We start from the raw sequence: 17,174 nt of genomic DNA, 5'->3' as shown, positions 1-17,174 counted from the left end.
GTCATGGACCACTGATACCACTGACTGGTGGACATAATTATATGTCAGCCAGTAGGGCCACTGCACTGCCTTTGTCCTGTCCTTTGATTCTCCAATGCTTACATTTGTCTTTCTTAAAGTGAAATTTGAAGTCAGTTTTACATTTTTCTTTCTGTTGAAGGTACTTTTTTTTCCAGCCATTCAGGCAGTTGCTATCGAAGCTACCTATGTCTTTTTCTGTAGTTGTTGTTGCTAGCTGCTGTCAGAAAATGTAAAACTCCCGACCTATGAACAGACAACAACTGGAATGGCAGCCCAGTATCCCAGGAATAAGTGAAGTGAAGCTGTGAAGTAATGAGCCTTACATATGGTGGGGTGGACGGTAAAGGTGTGGAGGTTTGGATGGTGGATGGGCATGCAGTTGACTTTCATGCAGGAGACTGGAGTGTGTGTTTCATTATGTGGCAGAATGATTGTTTTATTCATAATAGCAACTTTCTTGACTGGTGGTAGGTTTGGGAATCGTGACACCTTTGGAATCCTTTCCTATGTTTAATCTCTACGATGTTGTATCACTGGTTGGTGGAGTAAATAAGACATTTTTATGTATGAGTTCTTATGTGCAAATACATAAAAATGTAAACTTAATAACAGTCTCTCTCCTCCATTGCTCGGTTGTCTCTTTTTCTACTCAGTGTCTGTGAGATTGTCGGGCAGTCCGACGGTGGTTTGTCTGTACTGAGGACCTTCAGACTGCTGAGAGTTCTGAAGCTTGTAAGGTTCATGCCAGCTTTGAGGAGACAATTGGTGGTCCTCATGAAGACCATGGACAATGTAGCTACCTTCTGTATGCTGCTAATGCTCTTCATCTTCATCTTCAGGTAAGTTTATAGATATATGTGCTGTATAACGATATTGCCAGTGTCTCATACTGATGTAGATCAAAGATGACAAGACAGTCTGTCTGTGCCTTCAGGGGGATGACTGAGAGAGAGAGAGATCATTGTTTCATCCTCTGCTTTTCTGTGTGTTTGTATGTGCTGGCTTCTGTCTTTTTTTTTTTTGCGTCCTGTGCACCTTCTTAACAGCTGCCATTGAAGCACAGAAGGGCACAGTTCCATTGCAGCTATTAACCCTGGGTGCAAAATAACGAGCAGACACTTGAAGATCTGGTTAGAATTTAACAAGCAGACACTTAAAGAACTGGAGCAACATAACAAGCAGACATTTGTAGGCTCTTAAGAACTGACACAGCAGCACTCCAAAGGACTAAAAGGTCTTATAGCAAGTGAGCAATGGCCTCAATCCTCACTGTCTTTGCTCCCTTCCCTCTCACCTTGCCTTTCTACTCAAGCCAGTTATTGTAATTTTGCTCCACATTAATTCTCTTTTGGGTAAAGCAGATGATACATTTTCAGTGTGTGCAGGATGTTAACATCATCAGAGGCTCTGCTGTTGTGTTGCAGTATCCTGGGGATGCACATCTTTGGCTGTAAGTTCAGTCTGAAGACAGAGACCGGTGACACAGTACCAGACAGGAAGAACTTTGACTCTCTGCTGTGGGCTATTGTCACTGTTTTCCAGGTAATCGACATGTCACTGTTTGGATAGGAATGCACACAAACACACTAGCACACATCTGTACATAACTACTTATGATGTCCATTTCTCTATATATGCAGATGACTGATAAAATTCTAACTCTTAATGCCCTGTATGTGTGTGTGTTTATCTATGTGAACCTCTCAGATTCTGACACAGGAGGACTGGAATGTTGTGTTGTACAACGGTATGGCAGCCACTTCACCACTTGCTGCTCTTTACTTCGTGGCCCTCATGACCTTTGGAAACTACGTCCTCTTCAACCTGCTGGTGGCCATCTTGGTTGAAGGCTTTCAGGCTGAGGTAAGAGCACACATGCCACAGAGCTTCCAGCTGTGGGATGTAAGCCTGTATTTTAATTTAGTTGTTGTTGATTGAGGTGCCTGGACCAGGTTTGTTGATCTTATGTATTATGATCCCTTTAAGAATATTAAGGTTCCAGCTGCATCTGGAGAGATGATATAATATGTCAAATATTATTTCATATTATCACTGTATTGCCATCTAATAGCAGACAAGGATGTCCAGCAAATTAACAAGCTCTTTCCTCACAATTGTTCAATAATTTACTCCAAACAAGTGCCAAATTTCTAATATTGTGATAGCTAATCATTATTTGTAAAACCACTGTGGCCTGTAAATTGACAATGTTGAAAGATTCTTACAGTGGACAGTGATTAACATAAACCTTCAAACTTTGACAGTTCTTCTTTGTTTAGTTTGTCTCAATCCATCCGTCCATTCATTCTGCGCACAGCGTCCTCTGCTATGGACAGCCAACATCCATCTGTCTGTGTTTCTCCAATTAGACTAAAGACTTTAACCTTTGGCAGTGACCTTCACAGCAAAAATAAGCTGGGGCTCCTGTGTCCTGTGGATTTTCATAATGACAGAACTGAGCAAACTGACATGGAAAGAGTTGTTAATAATGAAACTCTCTGAAATACTCAAATACAGCAAACGCTTACAAACAAACCACTAGACTCATGTCTTTCAGTTGCATTCATGTCATTATCCTTCAGTGCTGAATAGTGAATGGGATGGTCTTATCTGGGTGGAGAGTTTTTGGGAGGGGCACAATAGAGAGGTCAGTGATGATATAGTGTTGTTTTTTTATTTTTTCTGTGTGCTTCTGCCCCCTTACGAACAAAACGACATGTTATGGAGCTAGATCGTATTGATAATTGAGGTGTTTGAGGCGCATTTCAGAAGTTGTCATTTCAAGGACAAAATTAAACAAGGCGCGTATTTCCCAGTCAGAGAAAAATGGAAAAGTCAGTATATCAGTCATATTTATGCCCAGTGATCTCATTGATAGATGGATAGACCATGCCAGAGAGAGATTTGTTTTCACAGCCACGAGTTGTGCTAAATTGCACCCCTTGTCCTCGGAGTCATAACTCAGTGCAGAATGCCCAGATCACACGCATCATTCTGTGTTATGTGGATTTACTTTTTCCAGTGACGGTGTCTCCATATATGGTACATCAAGGCAGAACATCCATAAATCCACTAGGAAACCATATACAAAAGATGTTCCTTTCAACTTCAGATTCTGGCTCATGTCAGTATCAAAAGTGACCCAGGTGATTGTTGTCTGTGCAAACAGGAACTTGTAATGATAATAAAGCTAATGTAACATGACTTTGATGCTCCATATATTATTGGAATACTAACGGTTTCTTCTATCCATTCACTGTAAGGCATTCATGACTGCTGCCTTTTAGTCATCATCAACTCCCAAGAGTCGAGTAGTCAATTTATCGTGGGAGATATATTTTTTTCACCCAGTAACAATGATCAATTCTCATCACATAGGTCTCAAATACAACCACTTAAGGTTAACTTGTGTAGGCAGGAACAGCTGTGAGGTAGGTGCAATCGCAGAGTCCTCAATTGGCTCTGAGAGGCTGCTTACAAATAAGACGATTTGATTTTACTAAACTTTCGGCAAACTTGTCTGACCTTTCACTGCAGTAACAACGCGACCACATTTTTGCAGGGATAGCTGGTAATGTGTTTCCACACTGTTGATTGTAGCCATAGGCGCGCCAAGGAGGGGCTTGCCGGTGCTTCAGCTCCCCCTAGAGGTAACATAGCACCCCCATGGCACCCCCATGAAATCCAATAAAAAATCATTAAACAAACAAAGTATATTTTTATGACATTTTATCTCATGTGCTTTTTTATCATGTGCTGTCAGGGCTCTCAGCTCTAAACCCAAAGCACAGATCGTTTTAGATCAGAGGTGCTTATTGACTGTGGCACAGAATCATGACATCACTGAGGATAACTTCAGTGCAGAGTTGCATCAAGCCCGACGTCTTCTTGAAAGAAAATCACAACAGGGACATTCTGTTAACACAACTTTGGAACTTTGAACACTCATGGCACCATACAAGGATGCGTTTATGGACTTGTACAAACTCCTCTGTATATCGCTGACATTACATCTTCTTCCTGTGAACAATCTTTCTCCTGTCTCCGCCGTTTGAAAACCTGTCTGAGGAGCAGTAGCAGAGATGCTCGTAGCAGTAACCTTGGACTTTTGGCTATCAATATTCAATTCAATTCAATTCAATTCAATATACCATTAAAAGGGCATGAGCCCTGAACGTCGACAAGATCATCGATGCATTCGCCCTCAGCCATAACAACCACAGTCAGCGATGATAGTCAGCTATTCTGTTAGACCACCAATTAACTGCATGTTAAATACTTGCTGCATGTATTAAATTCTTCCAACTTTTTTTTTTCAATAAATAGTTTTAGAACCTGTGTATTAGTGCTAATTCTAAAATAGCATGCCAAGCTTGTATTGACTGCTCTATAAGCCGGTAAATAGGAGGTGAAAGCCAGGGAAAAAAGTTTCAAAGGGTCTCAAATCAACTTTATACTGTAGAAATAATAATTGCAATATTGGTCACAATTGGGATTTAATAATAACTGTGTATTGAACAGAACCGTGTCATTTCTGAAGCCATGCATCTCAGCGGAAAGCGCTGTAAAATGCTGCTGTCAGTCTGCCATCAACTGTCAAACTCACAGCTGTATCACTGGAAAATTGTAGTGCGGTTCAGTAATCCACAGATCAAAGCATTACTGTATTCATGGCCTGTACTGATGATGTGTGAGTCGAAGGGGACACACTGACACAAATCCCGAGCCTTGTGACTGATCGTTTTGAAATGCCAAAACAAAACACAGTCATCAGTCTTTCTCTATCTCTGCCTTTCATTCTCTCTCTCTCTCTCTCTCTCTCTCTCCCTCCCTCTCTCTCTCTCTCTCTCTCTCTCTCCCTCCCTCTCTCTCTCTCTCTCTCTCTCTCTCTCTCTCCCTCTCTCTCTCTCTCTCTCTCTCCCTCCCTCTCTCTCTCTCTCTCTCTCTCCCTCTCTCTCTCTCTCTCTCTCTCTCTCTCTCTTCTCGCAGTCGGTCTGTCCCCCTCTGGCACTCACACCTTCTTCCCACTTAAGATTACTGAGCTAATTTACTCCAGAGCTTCCCATTGTGACAACCAAAGTAGAAATCTTATTGGTTTTTACCAACCCTGCGGGGTCACTAGAGTAGTTGGTGGTGTTTAATCTTAAGATATGACACAGATCTGACTCACCTTGATAACCTCAGCTTTGTGTGTCAGCTGCTGACAGCAGTCTGTTGCTGACTGATGTCACATCTTGAGTCAAAATTTGTTAGAGTACACTTTGAGAGTCCCCTTTGGCATAATCCCTGTCTCCTTTTTCTCTTTGTCTCATCTGTCTCTTTCTTTTCCATCCTTTTTGTCTCCAGGGTGATGCCAATCGTTCTTATTCAGATGATGACCACTCCTCCTCCAACTTTGACGAGAGCGAGAAACACGACTCTATAAAGTTATCTGGTGAGCCGTTTCTCAGCAGTATGTTTTATCCGACAGCAGCTTGAGTTGTTTTCAATTGCCGACCCTGTGTCTTAAGGTAGCCGGGTCATGGCTAAAAGAGGTAACCCAGTTGTCGTTGTTCTGTTCCTCCTGGGGGATGCCCAGGTGTTCCCAAGCCAGATGTGATATAGGGCTCTATTTTTGGCTCTGCCGCCGGCGCAGTGCAGGTGAGGCGGAGAGTCAGGTACGCTGCACCGATGGGGCGTGGCGGCGCAGACTCCCCCTCCTCATCTCAGTCCCACCCAGCGGCGCGACTCGGAAAGAGGGAGGGGAGAAGGCGTAGAGTGGGTTTGACACAGCCGAGTCAAATTTTCACCAATCACAGCAGCTCCTCGCCTCACCTTTATGAACGCCGCTGGCGAGGCGCATGGCAAGTTTCGAGAATGACCAAACCCAAACTTCTCCAAGGAGGAGAATGACGTCACTCATGTCTCATGACATTTGTATTACTTTGCACACCCGTTCTCAGTGGGTGTGTGTGTGTGTGTGTGTGTGTGTGTGTATATATATATATATATATATAGTTTTAGATTGTGTTCTATATTTTGTGGTATATTTTGTTTCTATATTCTCAATATAAATATTTTGTTTTTATATATATATAGTTCTCTCTCTTTTCTAATTTTATTCTAATTCTATTCTTGTAAGGAGCACTGCAACAAAAACTATTTCCCCTCGGGGATAAGTAAAGGATTTCTGATTCTGTACATTCAGTCAGGGTGAGTGACCATTACGTGTGCCGAACGTGCTTACGATGTGGTCAGATGAGATACTGATCAAAATATATAAATTTAGGTCTGACTGTATGTGCTGACTGAGATAGTCGCATTGAATTGCGGCTGTTGCTAATTATTGATTGCAGTGAAATGCCAGAGACTGTGGAAACCTGACTGTGAGGTGTTGGTGATGTGAGCGCACGACTCCGCCAGTTTACAAAAATCCACTTGCACTGCTGGCGTACAGAGTTGACCAGGTCTGAGGTGGCGAGCTTTCAGTGCACTTTTATGCCGCCGGCGCAGACCGAAAAGGTTGAAAATCCCAATGCGCCAGCTCATTATGCCGACACCTCCCCCCTACTGCGCCGCAACGCCCATCCTGGCGCACCTCTGTACGCTTCGGTTTACCAAAATACCAAGTGCGCCGTGCGCCTGCCTGCGCTGCTCGAAAATACCACTGCGCTGGTGGCGCAGCCTGCGCCGCGCCGGCGGCGGAGTCGAAAATAGAGCCCCATATAATCTCTCCTGTGTGTTCTGGATTTACCCTGGGGTCCACTCCCAGTTGGACGTGCCTGGAAAGCCTCCAAAGGAAGGCACCCAGGAGGCATCCTGATCAGATGCCCGAATCACCTCAGCTGGCTCCTCTCTATGTGGAGTAGCAGTGGCTCCACTCCGAGCTCCCTCTGGATGTCTGAGCTCTTTACCCTATCTGTAAGGCTTCAAGCTCAGCCACCTGACCAGCTGATTGTATCTACAATTGTATTCTTTCAGTCACAACCCAAAGCTCATGACCATAGGTGAGGATTGAAATGAAGGTCGACTGGTAAATTGAAAGCTTTGTTCCCTCTTCACCGCAAAGATCTGGTACAACGCCCGCATCACTCCACCTGTCAATCTATCTTATTTAGAGTTCTTTCCCAAAATGATGTGTGGAAGTTAAGTGCATTTAAAGCACAGTTTGCAAATATCTTATTTGTTTAGGGCACATTATTTAGAACACAATTCTGTTTTAAATCAGTGGTTTTAAGATTTTAACCAACTAAATCCTCTCTCACATTCAGGCCAGCAGTCTTTGTTTTCCAGTAAGGCTTATTCAAGAAGCTAGATGTGCTCAACCCAAAACCAAAAGGATGACAGAACTATGTGCCAAAGGCTTGCAGACTTGCTAAAACGCAGAGAATAGCCAGCCGTCTTGAAATATGAATGAGCTCTGTCTTTATCCAGAGCTCACAATGAGACATACAGATATCCTCCACAGACCCAGTAAACAATGCAGTTCAGAGAGGATTAAACAAGAGTTCAGAGACGGGGAATCACTTCAATACAGTATGAGTGGGCTACTGCTGCAGAGGAGATGTGATCTCTGCAGTGCAGTGTAAGCAGGATGAGACCCTGCAGTGTTCATAGTTGGAAATGCAACAAGGTGTTTTATTGTCCGTCCACTCCACTGCGCAGAGGTATTACCTTTGGTTGTTTGGCTTTTCCTTCCTTTGTGTGGGTTGAGAGTTTTCATTCTAGGCCTCTTTCTGAATTTTTACCTTTTATCTCCCTTTTTGTCTGAAGAAATAAACCAAAGGTTATACTTTTCTTTTCTGTGTATTTCCACTTGAGGGCTATCTTTAACTTTGCGTGTATTTTGGTGTCAACATCCCAACCATCTCCAGGATATTTTTTTTTTATTTATTTATTTTTTTTTTTTTTGAGAAATTATTTAGAAAGAAGTGAAAACAAAATCTGGATTTGCTGTCTCAGAATTAGCTTCCCTTCTAGATTTTTACATTTTTCCACTGACAGGAGCCTTAAAAGACCAGAATGCAAAGCAAAGTTCACAAAGCTCACAACCGGTCTAATACCTGTCCTAAAATTTCTCTGAACCTACAGGTATAACCCACAGCAGATTGAAGCCTTTTACCCAGAGAATAAATATGAACTAACAGAAAACCTACTGGTCTCTCTTAAATACCTCTAGACCCAAGGATCTGCACACTGACACCCAACGGCCACCTGGAGCTGGGTGGTCTTTCAGGGTCCAGAGGATCCTACTCCTCAGAGAGGCGTAGCTTCACCATCGAGTCCAGGAAGAGCAGCGTGATGAGCTTGGGCAAGAGCAGCCTGGAGAGACGCTCTCTCTCTCTGGTACGTGGTCATATTCTTCTCCACGAACATATGTGCATTTGTAGACATACCAGTCAAAATTAAGGGAAAGGGCCAAATTGATGTCAGCCTGTTCACTTCCAATGTTGTGTGGATCACTGCCAACCATTTTCATGAGATTTAGTAAGTGTGTTTGCCAAAAAATCTAACTTCAGACAAAGCAATCATAGTGAACAGAATCAAAACAGATTCTGTGAAACTGATCTGAATTTGGTGGCTTCTTAGTGAAAAAGTTAGCTGTTGCTGACTGAAATCCCATAAGCCTTCCATTTACATGTTATTCACTTGAGAGCAGTATGAGCATTTAATGATAAGAAAACTAAACTAATGAAAAGCTCTTACTGCTGATAATTCTATAGTGGTTGCTGCCTGTAATGGAGAAAACAACATATTCAATCTAAAAGTTTAGTTTCAAAGGCAAATTTGACTGAGTAGTAGTGCTAATAGTAGCACTACTACTTTGTCTTTTACTTGCATAAACATAGGTATATGTTAAAATGTAAGTCAATGAATGTATGTAATGAAGTTGAAAAGCAAAACATGCATCAAAAGAAAATAATCTTATCAGCAAGTATTCTTAGGGGAAGGGCGGCACAGTGGCGCAAGCAGGTAGTGCACGTGCCTCACAGCAAGAAGACTGCCGGTTCGATCCCCGGGTGGGGCAGGGCCTTTCTGTGTGAAGTTTGCATGTTCTTCCCGTGCATGCGTGGCTTCTCTCTGGGCACTCCAGCTTCCTCCCACAGACCAAAAACATGCTCAGGTTAATTGGTGACTTAAAAATTGTCCTTAGGTGTGAGTGTGAGCTCACGATATATGTTGCCCTGCAGTCGGCTGGCGACCGGCTCAGGGTGTACCTCGCCCGTTGACAGCTGGGATAGGCTCCAGCCCCCCCCAACCCCGAAAGGGATAGTCGGGGTATAGAAAATGGATGGATGGATGGATTCTTAGGGGACCGTGACCAAATTCAGCAGGCACATTTCCGTAGCTTTTTACCTCACAAATACAATAACAAACATGGCAGATTAACTCAAGAGAAAATTAACAAATAGATTTTACCAAACCGGTATAAACCACTTTGTCCTCACACATGAAATTAGCATGAGCTAAAGGCTAACAGGAGGGCCACTTCTGAGGCCAGAGGGTGGCATGGAATGAAGTTCCAAAGAGAACACTTTTATTTTGCCACTGAAATATAGTAGAAATACTACAGATTGTCTCTGAACCAAAACCTTTTGAGACCGAAAGAGTTCTTCAAGGTTTGGCTCAGCATCCACTTGCCACGGCCACTCACATTAGTTGACTATTCCCCTCTTCTATTCAATCGCAGAGAAACTGAGAGAAGTTTAGAGGCGGCAACAGAACAGAGAGATGGTGACAGAGAGACAATGTTAAACACAGTGAAGATCCACTTCACTGAAGTCTCCTCCTCTCCTCTCAGAGCACTCCAAGTTAGCTGATGTAAGAAGGCACCAGTAACACCACATGGAGCAAAAGTAACAAAATAATAAGCATGCAAGACGGTTGCTTATGAGTGCTTTTCACGTTTTGCTGAAGTCTCATCGGCAGCTCTGGTGCCGTTTGGCCACTATTGATGAACTGCCAGTTCGAGTCAGAACAGTGAGTCAGTTTTGTTTCGTTTGTCACTGCAGTGAATCAGACAGTGCTGATTAGACTGATTGGAAGAAACTCAGGACCAGTGATGCTTTGTGTTGCGGCACAATCAAGTCACAATCAGCCTAATGGGTGTGCGTTTTCATTGTGGCAGTTTGTTTGTGTGTCTTAGACATCTAGGTGATGATGCATAAAGAATTGGGGAAAAGAAAGTACACAGTGGAGTTAAAGATCTGTTTTTGAACACTATGAAATAAACTACTGATCAACAAACAATTAAAAGTAGTTTACAATCATCCAGTTGATTCATAAAGTTCCACCAAAGGAAGTGATTTTATTTTTATTTGGCACTTATGGTATACAGTACACATCTTGTGACTTTTTTGAACTCTCTAAGAACTCCATTTATGTTTACCGACAACACAACCTGGATCGATGGAATTTGTTTTCAGTGCAATAGTTATCCTCAGTTCAGTGTCAGCAGAACTGTCCAGTACCTAAACAGAAATCAATAACACAATCAACAGTATTCACTGACTGGAAATAAAAGCCGTATGCTCAGTAACACATTGCACTGGTGCAGAGGTGTGTCAGATATTTGGAGATAAAGTGTTGGTTTGCTGGTTTGATGTAATGAGAGTATGATTTTATATAGCCACTGACATTTGGTTAAGAAAGTTGCTTATGTTGGTTATGGCGTGTTTGGCAGCCAAGAATGAGCCTGACTACATAATATGCAGTGCATTAGTATCAGCTGTTGCCGTGTAGTGTAGAACAAATTGTTTTGACAGTAATGTTTGATGTCTGAGACACACACACACACACACACACACACACACACACACACACATTGTTTTTTATCACTTGTGGGGACATTACATAGACTTACATTCATTTCCTGGAGCCATAACCAATATCTCCCTGTTCCTAACCCTGTACCTAACCTAACCCGTAACCCTGTCCTCAGTCTTCACCCTAAAATTTAATGATTTTCATTTGGGGGACCTGCATTTTGTCCCCTAAATGCAGGTGAGTCCCCACAATGTGACTGTGTAAACAGATTTTTGTCCCCACAACGTGATAAATACCTGGTTACACACACAAACACACACACACACACACACACACACATACACACACACACACACACACACACACACACACACACACACACACACACACACACACTGAATGTTCCTCTTGAGCAGTTCTGTGTGGACCGAAGCGTTATTTAACAGCTAGTGTGCACACAGTTTGTCGAGGCGAATGCATGGATCCTTTGGTACATGGTGTCGATTCATGCTGTGACTGGCGGCATGTGCGTTTCCAAGGGTAAAACATATAATTAGGTCTATCATGCTGAGGGAATTAGACATACAGAAACAAACAGAACTAGTTATGTTCCTCTAAGTGGAACTGGCACTCATGGGTTTGCGTATTAAACTCGATGACAGCCTGCAGTGCAGTGCACAGACTTGGCGGAAACAGGAAAGAGCTGCAAAGAGCCATGTGAGCAGAGGTGCAGGGCAAAACTCTTAATCAGGGGCAAAGACTGAGGTATTTACCAGGGAACAGGAGAGCAGAGGTATTCCAAGGCAGGCAGGTTTGGCAATGAGAGATCAGTCCAGTAGTTGGTGCTTGAGAGTCTTGCATGGAAGCAAAGAAGAATCTGGCAATGAGTGAATGCGGTAGGGAAGTTTAAATACTGCGCTGAGAATCGGGTGAGTGGGCAGGTGGGTGTGGCTGGCAAGGGGAGTGAGAGTGGAAAAGTACTGGCTGAGCAGGTGAACAGATGAATGGAATGACAGCAGGTGAGAGACTGAAGGCAATGTGACATTTATCCCTACAGCTCCATATGAACACACTGGTCCTCCCTTGCACATCCACTCTTCTGCTGACAGTCGCTAAGCAGCTCCACTGGAGCAGGTGGGAGATGCTTGCATTTCTGGGAGCAAGTGAAGGAGGATTCACTTTTGATGAGTTTAAAGACAAGCCGTTTAAAGCACACAGTCATGAACAAATGGTCTTTTTGTTTGGATAGCTTTGGCTTTACTAGATGCAAACTGCTGATAATTACTGTGAACTGTTGTGTTTTTTCTAGCGTCACGGTCGCAATCCCAACTACCACAACTGGGGGCGCCCATTCCATCCGCAGTCTGCTTGGAGCCGCAGGTAGACCATTTGATTTATTTTCAACAATTGATTTCAGCTATTGCTCTAATGGATCATTAATACCTTTGTTACCAACATGTAAACCTTAAACCTGTGCTGTTATGTTATGCTTTTATTCACTTCATGACTAAACTCTCGATCTGTAGAATCATGTTGATTCTTCCTATTGACACTTAATAAATTGTTCATCAGTATTACATACCTTTTAATCGCACTTCTGATCTTTTCGGCTCTGCAGATCTAGCTCAAACAGCCTGGGCCGAAGGAGCTACGGGTTTGGTGGGGCTCCTCTGGTGGGAGGCAGCCTCCGTGTACACAGCACCAGCTCCCCCCACTCCTACACCTATGCCGCTGAGCAGGAGTCCCTTCTCTCCCACCCATCCCACTCTCAACATCCTCTGCCCCCTCATCATCCACCTCCACCTCCTTTGTTCCTTTCCAGGCACTTTGCTGCGAGGAGGGATCGACGTGCTCTTTCTCTGGAGCTCCCAGAGCTGCTTCGTGCAGGTGGACAGCCCCCAGGCCTTCCCCCTGTCCACCCCAAGTCTGGGAGGAGGAGTGGCTCTGGGGCAGGGGGATCCATCACTGGGGGGTCTGGTGCTGGTAGTGTTTTAGGAATGGACCACCGGGACTGTAACGGCAAGACACCGGGTCCCCACACGCTGATGGCTGAGGTTTTCCCTCAAGTCAACGCACGCAAAGACAGAGCAGACCTTGATGAAGAGACGGATTATGTGAGTCAGCTCAATAAAGAAGAAATACCATCAGAGCAACAAATGAAACCAATGATTATCACCTCTAAAGAGGACGTTGCGGTACTTTATTCCATTGACTCTATAGGGATTAGGTGCTACAGAAGATACTTTAGCTTTAGGAGAGATGCTAAAAAAGCAGGTGTGTCTCTTTTTATTGTTGTTGTTTATGTTTCAAAGTGAGAGAGGAGCTTTATGACTCTACTCAAGGATGCTGCTAGCAGTGGATGAATGGGGAATTCTTTATTGTTCCTAGATAAGCCAAAGCAATACTGAAAAAAACATTAACCATAATCATTGTGGGAGTTGGTGTAGAAATGAGGCAGCACTATTGGTTTCTCTAACCTCTGCAGTGACTTGGCAGTCACTTTATGACATTTCTTAGTATGCTAGAGATCTTCTAATTCCATCTGGGTGATCATATTCAATCATTATAACAGTATTTATGGTATGGAAAGAACAGGGATCAGACAAAGAGTCATCTGAAGAAAAGATTAATGTTGTACATTCTTTAGTTGGCAGTGTTCCAGGTGGCACTTTCAGCAAAAAGTCTGATAATGCTAATGCTAAGGACTAATGATGCTCGAACAAGCTGAATTACAGGAATGTAAACACAGAATTGATGATGTGTTTCACTGATACTCTCCTCCAGAGTTTGTGTTTCCGTATCCAGAAGATGATGGAGGTGTACAAGCCAGACTGGTGCGAAACCAGAGAGGATTGGTCAGTCTACATGTTCTCCCCACAGAACAAGTGAGTTGACAACTTCAGTGAAAACTACTGAAAATTAGCACTCAAAAATAAAGAGGACGTCCTTCATTAGAGATTAATGGTTTTGGGGTTTGGGGAATATGGTACACCTTAGCAGTGGTAGAGAGTTTCCACTGAGGACACACATGCAGAAGATGCATTCACTTATGACGTGGTCCATTTTTCATATACTGTCTCATGGGATGCAGCATGACCCAAACCATACACCCATTTCTAGTCTGAATGTAGGAATGCTGTACAGGGGTGGGGCATGTGGACAGGCAAGCCAGGCAGTTGCTCGGAGCCCCCAGCCACTAAGGGGCCCCGGCCACTTATTTACAACAACAGTTATTGATAGGCCTAGGCTTTCAGGGACCTCTGTTGGTCCCTGGACCTCACATTGAGCACCACTAATCTATTTTTTCAGTATTCATCTCAAATGTCCTGGAAATTGTACATTTATGTGTGCAAAAAACAAATTTTTGCGGCAGGCACGGGTCGTTTGGGGTCTTTCTCACTTGGAGCCCCGAGAGACCCTAGCAACGCCACTGAGGCTGTGACTGCATGAAATCTGGTTGCCTTTATCCCACTAATGTTGGGTGTAAATTACTCCTCTACTTACAGAGTCATATTTACTTGGTCAAAGTTAGATGTCATTCAGACTTTGGTCGTCATGTCAATTTTATTTATATAGCTCAATGTCACAAATTTGCCTCAAGGGGCTTCACAATCTGTGCAGCATATGACTGCCTCAATTGTTAGACGCTTGATTCGGATTAGGAAAATCAAACCCTTTAACTTTCACAGGGAGGAAAAAAATGAAAGGAAGTAGAGCAACAGAGGAGGGATCCCTCTCCCAGGAAAGACAGACGTGCAATAGGTAAAATTACAGTGGTACAGTCATAATGACAATTTATGGATTGTAAACCTTTACCAAAAATATGGATCCTGGAAAACATGGAGGAACTTCCAGGTGTTTCAAAACAGGCGTGAGCCACTTAACCTCCTCTTCAGCATGGAGACCTGGGAAGAGGACAAACAATTTGAACACACAAGAGGGAAAGCTCAATCACACCATTCACACAGAGAGAAGACAGGAAACTATAGCTTAGAGAGAGAGAGATTGGAGAAGAGGCTATCTCTCCTGGTGGTCGAATATCCAAACCCAAAACATCTGGAATGAGGCACCAAAGCCTGAGAGTGTCTAAGACAAAGTTAGTCAGTTATGTTTGGCTATTTCACAAAAGAGACTTTAATATTTCTTTTTCTTGATGTCATGTACTTCAGTGCACTAATCAGGTTTTTACGGGTTTTAGATATAGAGATGCTGATGCCCTCATGAGAGCAGACTCCATATACTCTCCAACAAGCGACTGTCATGTAAAATCCACTGACCTTTATCTTAAACCTTTGTCCAGTTAAGAATGGTGAAAATTTGCAACCCAGGTTAACCTTTTAGCGAGAGCAGCATCTTTCCGGATGTGTCAGCATGCGTGTGATAGTTTCCAAAGTGTTTCTATTGGGCAGCACTGAATTGCAGAGAAACCGAGTGTGGAAAGACAAGTCGACAAGTAAGACCAATGGCCCTGATAACACAGATTAGTGAACATTACCAGATCTGTCCTGATAATGTGGAAGAACAGTGAGCTGCACAGTCAACCATTTGTCTGTTCATACAAAGAAAACTGCTGTCTTCTGGTTTCACAAATAGCTTGTTAAAGTGATATCATTGTGTGCTTCCTCCAGAGCATTTTTTTTCTTTCCTTTTCGACAGCGTTATTCACTCTGGGATCCAAGTTGTGTGCATGTCAGTGTTTGTCAGTGTTATTATGTTGTCTCCCAGCTATCAATGCATTGCTGGTAGAAACATCCCTGAAAGCAACATGAAAGAAAAATCACTCAGTCATGCACTCGCTCACTCACCCTATTCCCTGCGTGCTGATAGCCACTTAAGGGAAGCCAGAACCCAGGGCTGTGTTTTGGCATGCTGGCAGGTGCCATCTGTCAGGCAAGGGCTTTGTGTGTTGGCGGTGTGTGCGTGTGTGCTAGCGTTAGGCCGTATCTCTGGTAGCGTTCATGCCTGTGTTTGTGGATAACTTTGCATATGTGCATGTGGGAGCGTGTGAGCATATGCACCTCTATGCCATGTTTATGCCTCAGTGTGCTACGTATGCTTGTGTGTGTGTGTGTGTGTGTGTGTGTGTGTGTGTGTGTGTGTGTGTGTGTGTGTGTGTGTGTGTGTGTGTGTGTGTGTGTGTGTGTGTCAGCATATGTGCACTTGCTCTAACCAGTGTACCTAAAAAGGATTAAAGTGAAGAAGCAGACAAAGAAGCAAAAGGAGAAACAACAGAAGTTGTGTCTCAAGAGGGATAAGTGTCTACGCCAGTGATGCCACTGGTCATGATCGATCTCAGGGGACAGGGTTGCCAGATTTGAATCAATAGATAAAGGGACGGGGTTGCCAGGTCTGGAAGAAAAGCAGTCAGATTAACACATCGATTTTCTCACCTAGAGAGCTGGTGCTGTAGTACGTATAGTCTGTTCCTTTGTCGCGGGCAGATGAGCTGAGATGGTTGAGGGCTTCACTCAGGAGTGCTTACTGTATTTAGTGGCTATGCAACAACACTGCAGGTGTCTGTGGATGTTAAAGTCCCAACACCAGTGGTACTTGTAAACACTATGTGTGTCTGTTGACCTGTTTTTCTGCTCAAAACCTGTCAGATTGTTTCATTTGAGTAATTGTGAGAGGCCAGGAGAGACAAAATATTTAACATTTCACAAAAAACTTTAGAGAAAAGCCCAAAAAAAGAAATATTAATTTACATAATTGAACTTGAACCACAGCATGTGAGCAAGAAATAGCAATAATAACAATAGCTGACAAGATGTTTGTTTATTTGAAAGAGGTTTCTCTCCTCATCCTGTGGGGTTACGGATGTTGGTAGCAAAACTGAAAGGATTACAGTCTGTCTGTTTGACATGATGGAGTTGTTTGTGCTGTTGGTTCATTTAATCGTACAAAGCTTTCAACAGATGAGTCACTGCAGAATATCAGATCTCAACAGTGAGCGATATTTCCTTTTACCCGTAGGTCCCGTATGCTTTCTGGGTATGCTTTTCTTGGAGGAAATCTTTGCTGTTTTAACGCAATTATGCATGAACATACATCCTTATAAGCTATACCTGAACAAATCTTACATCCTCCTCATATCTTCTTCTCTCTGTCAGGTTCAGACTCCTCTGCCAATCAATTATCGCCCATAAGCTCTTTGATTATGTGGTCCTGGCCTTCATCTTTCTCAACTGCATCACGGTGGCCCTGGAGAGGCCAAAGATACTGCAAGGCAGTCTGGTAACAACAACAGATCCTATTTGTGTTTTGAAATATGGATTTTAGAGGTCCTGCATGTGGGATTTAGGGGGATCTATTGGTAGAAATGAAATATAATATTCATAAGTATGTTTTCATTAATATATAATCACCTGAAAACAAGAATCCCTGTATTTTCTGAATATCTTAGCATA

General features: G+C 43.2%; 1 protein-coding gene across 1 annotated transcript in view; it reads left to right on the top strand.

Annotated features, from left to right (window-relative positions):
* The window catches only part of LOC139338871 (voltage-dependent T-type calcium channel subunit alpha-1I), a 256,645-nt gene that overhangs the window by 163,796 nt on the left and 75,675 nt on the right, over positions 1-17,174 (top strand). Inside the window, exons 12-20 of the mRNA XM_070974174.1 lie at positions 675-860; positions 1,446-1,563; positions 1,729-1,884; positions 5,368-5,455; positions 8,180-8,346; positions 12,077-12,147; positions 12,386-12,881; positions 13,552-13,652; positions 16,878-17,001. Of these exons, the coding sequence (XP_070830275.1) occupies positions 675-860; positions 1,446-1,563; positions 1,729-1,884; positions 5,368-5,455; positions 8,180-8,346; positions 12,077-12,147; positions 12,386-12,881; positions 13,552-13,652; positions 16,878-17,001 (1,507 nt within the window). The remainder of the gene's footprint in view (positions 1-674; positions 861-1,445; positions 1,564-1,728; positions 1,885-5,367; positions 5,456-8,179; positions 8,347-12,076; positions 12,148-12,385; positions 12,882-13,551; positions 13,653-16,877; positions 17,002-17,174) is intronic.

This window comes from Chaetodon trifascialis, chromosome 2 (assembly GCF_039877785.1).
Source record: "Chaetodon trifascialis isolate fChaTrf1 chromosome 2, fChaTrf1.hap1, whole genome shotgun sequence".
Taxonomy (NCBI): Eukaryota; Metazoa; Chordata; class Actinopteri; order Chaetodontiformes; family Chaetodontidae; genus Chaetodon; species Chaetodon trifascialis.
The sequence above is the reverse complement of the archived record's forward strand: the minus strand, read 5'-3'. Positions and strand labels throughout refer to the sequence as shown.